This window comes from Suncus etruscus, chromosome 18 (genome assembly GCF_024139225.1).
Source record: "Suncus etruscus isolate mSunEtr1 chromosome 18, mSunEtr1.pri.cur, whole genome shotgun sequence".
In the NCBI taxonomy this organism is placed as follows: Eukaryota; Metazoa; Chordata; class Mammalia; order Eulipotyphla; family Soricidae; genus Suncus; species Suncus etruscus.
In genome coordinates, this window is record NC_064865.1 from 457,977 (window position 1) to 465,041 (window position 7,065).

The window sequence follows — 7,065 nt, forward strand, 5'->3', positions numbered from 1 at the left end:
AAAAATAATAAATAAAAATGTTCCTAATAAATAATAATAAATAAAAATGTTCATAATGTCCAAAATATAGGCAATGATTGTAATTATTTTTATAGTTAATTATTTATAAGTTATGGCTATTCCAGGAATAGAAATTATACATTTGTGGGAATTATAATTACTAAAACTGATGATCAACATCAAAGAATAGCTTTGACCCAGAAAAAGTTAAGAATACTACTTCTGTGTTAAAATATGTACAAGCATTCATGAAGACTAGAAGGAAAAAGGTGTTTTGGGAAAGACAGGTTAGTAAAATGAGAACAGTAAAAACCAAAAAAATATGGATTAGTGAAACTACATTTCCAAACTCTCATTTAATATTTAATAATAAGCATTCTAAAATAAATGACATTAATTGTAAACTGTAAAGAGAGTTTCTATGCATGTGGGAAAATCTCCTAAAATCTTACAAAAATACTGAGACACCTCCCCTCATTCAGAAATTGATTCTGTTGGTCAGAAGAGCACATAGAATGATGCTAAAAACCACCCAAACTTAGTAGGTAATCCTACTGTGCAGTTGCTATTTGGAGTGGTTGGCAAGAATATGTCTCCCAGTGGAGATAATACCAACCCCAGGAGATGCTGGAATGAATCAGGGAGGCAGTAGAAACTTTGAAGACAATTTGGGGCAGAAAATTTCTGTTTGTTTGCTAAAAGAAGGAAAATTTTCAATGGGGGGCTCTGAGTAATTTCTTATTTGAAAACACAATAAGTCAAATAAGTTTGGGAATAAGTTTGTCTAGATCACTTTCAGCCAGATTTTCTAGGCCTTTACTGTAGATAAAAGAAAACTGAAGACAGTTTTGGACTCCCTCGATGGGTTCCTGACTCATCCAAAGACATACAGTCCATTAATCTGATGGATATGAACCCAGGACCTAGAGCACTTCTACCCTACATCTACAACTATGAAAAACTGTCCTAGTTTATTGAAATTAAGCAAAGATGTCTTCCTGTCCTGTGCCTCCCTGGAGTGCCACTCCTGAAGGTAGCTGTCTCTTTATGTCCATAGACCCTTACAGCATTGCAGAAACTGAGAAGACTGCTGCCTTTTCCTTTTCCCACATTGCTTCCCACATGTGGACCTGTAATCAAAGTGTTTGATTCTAAACTAGGGACACAGGTGCCTATAAAACATACCTTCTAGCATCTGTCACATTTGTAAGAGTGACTCCAAGTCCAGGAGAGAAAATTAGAACAGTTGATGTGGGTGGGAGTTGGGTCACAGTCCCAAGATCCTTATCTGAGAGTGTGGAGATGGTAGAAGAAAGAGTGGATTTATGAGACACATTTTCAATAATCTCCTTATTTGGAGCAGAAGTACTTGAAGGATCTGCAAGAAAACACAATGGATGGATGAATGGATGGATGGATGGATGGATGGATGGATGGATGGATGGATGGATGGATGGAACAGACAACTGGATGAGTATGAGTAGATAGATTAGTAGGGTGAGTGTAGCTGAGGAAAGATGAAATATTCATGAAGAATAATTTTCTATTCTATAAAAAATTGATCTTAAAATTAAATTTTATCTAATCTTTTGATAAGTGCAAGTTCCCAATGTCACAAAAGAAAAGAGTGAGAGAGAAAAAGGAGAGAAAGAGAGAGAGAGAAGAAGAATGCCTTCCCCAGAGGCAGGCAGGAAATAAGTGGGAGGGAAAAAAGCATCAGGGACAGTGAGACTGTTGACATAGGTGGTGGGAAGTGCACACTGGTGAAGGTTTTTATGCCTTATATGACTATAACTCATGAAGAACTTAATCTGTGAAACTGTATTATGAACAATCTTGTAACTATGGTGTTTAAATAAAAATACATTTTAAAAAAAGAATGTATGAGTTCCACCTAAAATAGATACAAAACAATGAACAAACACAAATGAAGAAAGAAAGAACATTTCAGGCTTTTGGTGTCAACATCAAACATGAACTTTATCATCATATTCTCTAATAATCTTTGTTCTCACTGATAATTTTTGTAAGTTTCTACATTTTCACTCACCTTTGCCTAATTGAATGCTTTACTAGTTTCTCTTATTAATTTGAAACATATGTGTTTTGTCTTATTTAGACTTATCCGAGGGCTGGGAGCTTCCTTTCATATGTCTTTTCTTTTCTTGTTTGTGTTTTGGTTTTTTGTTTGGTTGGTTGGTTGGTTTTGGGTCACACCTGCCAGCGCTCAGGGATTACTCCTGGCTCCACACTCAGAAATCATTCCTGGCAGGCTCAGGGGACCTGGGATGCCGGGATTCGAACCACCATCCATCTGCATGCGAGGCAAATGCCTTACCTCCATGCCATCTCTCCGGCCCTTCGTCTGTCTTTCTTAACTCATTTAATTAATATCTACTAAGGCCCCACTAGGTCTCAGGCACTGCATTAGTTGCTGTGGCTACAGAACTGTGCACGGCACAGATCCTTTATTCAGGTCATGGACACTAAATAAGGGAGACACACAAGAAAAGGGTCATGGTTGTCTAGTTGTTCATCTGAAACAAGAATCAACTCTGAAGCATTGCTTCCCCAAATGCCAGGACCAAGCAGCACTAGCATCACCTACAAGCTGGCCAGGAATGCAAAATTCAGGTGCTACCAAGCCTTATTGCATTACAGTGTGTATTTGAAAGAAGGCCCTCAGACAGGTGGCACCCACAATTAAATTGTGAAATATTTCTCTTTTGGGGGGAATCACGCCGATGCGCTCAGGGCTTACTCCTGGCTCTACACTCAGAAATTACACCTGGCAGATTCTGGGGAATTATATGGGATGCTGAGGATTGAACCCGGGTTGGCACATGCAAGGCAAACACCTTACTCACTGTGCTATCACTCCTAACCCCAAAGTTATGAAATATTTCTTTCTCACCCCAGACAGACAGTGAGAGAGAGGGTGGATCACTGGGACCGCCCTAAGGAAATGATTTCATTACGGAGTCCTGAATAATGAGACTAAATTATTTCAAACCTATAACTCATCTTTCACTGCACTTCAGTTCCTCCAACAGAATCCCAAATTTGCCTCAACCTCAAAGGAAAACTGTACATAGGAGCTCTCTCTGCTGGACCAAATGTCACTCACTCAAGAACCTCAAATGAGAAAGGAGAATCTGAGAGAAAGGCTGTTCAAAGTCCTGAATCCCCCATTTCTGCAGATCCCCCCACTTCTCCTTCCCTTACAAGCTTTCAAAATGTCTCCTAGTTACTCACCTTTGATCACTTCTAAGCGTATCAGGGGAGTCAGAACATAAGGTTCCTTGAGGGGATGGAAGATCACACACCGATAGAGCCCTGTGTCCTCCACGCGCAGGTTGCTCACATGGACATTCAGGATGGCTTCATTGTAGATGGCTTCCAGGAAGTACCTTCCCTCCTGGACTTTACTGGTCACCCCTGATGGCTTCTCTGTGATTGCCAGGGTCCGGGGCTCCATTCCTTCTATCAGCCTCTGCAAAGCCATCCGACTGTTGGCATGCTTCCAGATGGTGAAGGGACAGCTTGCCTGTAGGGTCTGCCCCTCAAATAGCACATACTTTTCTTCAGATTCAGCTGCAACTTGGAGGTCTGTGAGTAAATAATTCAAATCATCTCTTTCTGTTGCTGTTGTTCAACCTCTCATTTTTAAGCAGAAGTCTTCAAGACCTCCAGAGAAGATTCAATGTTCCTTGGAAGCCAACCCTTGATAACATATCTTTTCAAAGTGGGTAGGTCTTTCTAATAGACCACAGAGGGCTCTGCAAGCTAATTTTTATAAATGGCTGATTTTGTTGTTTTCCATACTTCAAGTTATTTTAGTTAAGAGAACAAAGATACAATAGCATTAGCATTTATGAATTGACGTAAAAAGTGACTGCAGAGATAGATCAGGAGGATGAAAATAGGTCAGCACTTGACTTGCATATGGCTAACCTGCATTCTAGCCCCAGCACTGCCAATGGTGATTCAAACACTGCCAGGAGTAGTCACAGAGCACAGAGCCAAGCATAAATCATGGCCACAACTGGGTATGTCTCAAAAACAAAACAAAATTTATTGCACCTTACCACCCCCAAAGTGCCCAACACTCTCTTGCACTTTCCTTATGCCCTACACCATTCCTGTGCCAGTCCTGCCTCCACACCTAATAAAAGAAAAGAAACATTTAGTATATAAAAAAAGAAGCATGCCTTTGCTGTATATACAATGGAATACTACAAAGCTATGATGAAACCTTTCATTCCACTGCAATATGAGTGGAAATGGAGGGAATTGTGTTAAATAAATTAAAGGAAAGGAAATACCAGATGGTCTTACTCACTTTGGTCTACAGAGAAATAAAGGGAACAGACAGTAACAAACAATGACAAAATCTTGACGTTGGAGGCTGGAGTGGTGGCGCAAGTGGTAGGGTGTTTGCTTTGCATTTGGTTGACCCTGGACAATCTGACCTGGGTTTGATCCCTGGGGTTCCATATGGTTCCTCAAGCCAGGAGTGATTTCTGAGCACATAACCAGGAGTAACCCCTGAGTGTCACCAGGTGTGGCCCAAAAACCAAAAAAAAAAAATTTAATTAATTAAATTAAGTTAAAAATAAAAAAAAATCTTGACCTGGGGCCGGAGAGATAGCATGGAGGTAAGGTGTTTGCCTTTCATGCAGGAGGTCATCGATTCGAATCCCAGTGCCCCATATGATCCCCTGTGCCTGCCAGGACCAATTTCTGAGCCTGGAGCCAGAAATAACCCCTGAGCACTGCTGGGTGTGACCCAAAAACCACAAAAAAAAAATCTTGACCTTAGATTACAAAATACAGATTACCAAATAATGGAGGAAGGAAAAGAAGAAAGAAAGTGGGTGGGTAAAAAGTGACATAAGAACAATGATGGAGGTTCTTAGGTATCTTGGTGGTGGTGGAGGTGCAGTAATTGTACATCAATACCATAAATATTAACACTATGGTAAACATGGTACTTTAACTACAAAAAATTTTAAAGAATTAAAAAATAATCATGATACCCCTTCAGTAATACAATTGCAAACTATGGTGCCTAAAAGAGAGTAACTGGGTTGTGGGGGAGAGAGAAAGAGAAGAAAAGTGTCTGTCGTAGATGCAGGTTGAGTGTGGCAGGGTAACATAGGAGGGTCACTGGGGAAATTGATGGCAGAAAATGAATATTGATAGAAGTATGGGTTTGGAAATTGTAGTACCAAACTCAACCGTCAACAAATTTTTAATTTTGTAGCTCATGGTGGTCTAATACGTTAAAAAAAAAAGTCTTAACAAAGTGCATAGGGACTTTCTGGTGTGTTCCCATTATATCTCCAGAAGTAATAAAATACAACTTGAAATTTAAAAGTGGGAAAATTTAATCCTGAGACAGTGGTTAGGGTGCTTGTCTCAGATGCAGGCCAATATGGGTTTTATCCCCAACATCCTGTCAGGACTAATTCCTGAGCCCAGATTTAGGAGTCAGCCTTGATCACTGCCAGGTATGGCACAAAAAACATAATAATAGCAACAATCATGCCTTGGAGGTTTTAATAGACTATTAACATCAAGGTGGTCATGATAAAATATAAGAAGAGAACCTCAAAGTTTAAAATTATTTGAGTCCAACTCACATTTTCAATATACAAAATGAAATTTCACATCCAAGGTTTTGCCTATCTAACATCCTGTCTCCCTTGCTCAACACATGGACTCAATTCTCAGGCCCACTGAGAATTATCTATCCTCCTACACCAGGCAGGCTTGGGCAGTCAACACCAGCGTAGCCTATGGGAGTTCTCTACTATTTCCACACTGTGGTCTAGTGGCCAGATCTCCTGGTACATTAAGTGAAAGGGAGACCTTTCTCAGAGAATTCATCTCCAGGATCCTGGACCATGTACCCTGTTCTTTTCACCTTACCTGAGAGGAAGAAGAGTCTCCAGAGCAGAGCTCCTAGCCCAGCCTTTCTCATCCTTCAACTGTGCTTGCTCCTATGACTGCTGTCGCATGGAATACTTGAACCAAAAGAATCTAGAAAGTTGCTTCACAATATATGAATGGATGCTGCTGTCATCATTGGTGGCTTCTGACTTTGTGTCACAGACACGCAGGAACATAAAAATAGCTCAAGTCACTGAAAGTTTCTCCAAACCTATTTCCTCTTCTCTGGGGACAGTACAAATAATCTCTTCTCCTTTTTTAAATTCCCTTTCCCTTTGCCCTCCCTCTCCCACTCTACTTTTTTTGTGGTGGTGGTCCTCACCATGGATCACACACTTTAGTTGTAGTGCTTGCACACACCTCATTGTGTAGGCCAGAGTACCCATACTTTGTTGTGGTGCCAGATATTTCAGACTGCAGGAAAAGAAGGGAGGAAGGGAGGGAGGAAGGGAGAAAGGGAGGGAGGAAGGGAGGAAGGGAGGGAGGAAGGAAGGAAGGAAGGAAGGAAGGAAGGAAGGAAGGAAGGAAGGAAGGAAGGAAGGAAGGAAGGAAGGAAGGAAGGAAGGAAGGAAGGGAGGGAGGGAGGGAGGAAGGAAGGGAGGAAGGGAGGAAGGAAGGAAGGAAGGAAGGAAGGAAGGAAGGAAGGAAGGAAGGAAGGGAGGAAGGAAGGAAGGGAGGGAGGAAGGGAGGGAGGGAAGAAGGAAAGAAGGGAGGGAGGGAAGGAGGGAGGAAGTGTCAAGGCATGCAGCATGCATGTCTCCATTATTAAGGGAAGCACATTCCAGATGTGTCTATTGGCTTTCCTGGTGAAGTGCCTGATTTTCCCCAAGAAATAATTCAGTCAGAAGGCCTGTCAGTGGAAGTCAATCATTACCCCTGCATGGAATACTGGCTATATTTCTGACATGGCTATGACATTATATATCTCTTTCCTTTTATTTATTTGGCTTTGCCTCCCTTGCTACTACAGAAATTCGGCCTCAGTTTTCCTGCAGTCAAAAGAATTTCAGTATCAAAGAAAGCTGCTAAGTTCCCCGCTGGCTAGTATATTTGCAACTCAAAGGTTGAGTCCAACCAGTTCCCAGCAACTTGTTTTTTTCTGGTCTCAGG

At 41.2% G+C, this 7,065-nt stretch overlaps 1 protein-coding gene across 1 annotated transcript; it reads right to left on the reverse strand.

Moving 5' to 3' along the window:
* Positions 1–758: 758 nt before the first annotated feature.
* Positions 759–6,013, reverse strand: LOC125996253 (triggering receptor expressed on myeloid cells 1-like). Its single transcript, XM_049765202.1, has 4 exons — positions 5,935–6,013; positions 3,256–3,609; positions 1,186–1,378; positions 759–819 (listed from the first exon to the last, which is right to left on the reverse strand). Exons 1-4 carry the CDS (start codon positions 5,984–5,986, stop codon positions 759–761), a joined length of 660 nt encoding a protein of 219 aa, XP_049621159.1. The 5' UTR covers positions 5,987–6,013.
* Positions 6,014–7,065: the final 1,052 nt, after the last annotated feature.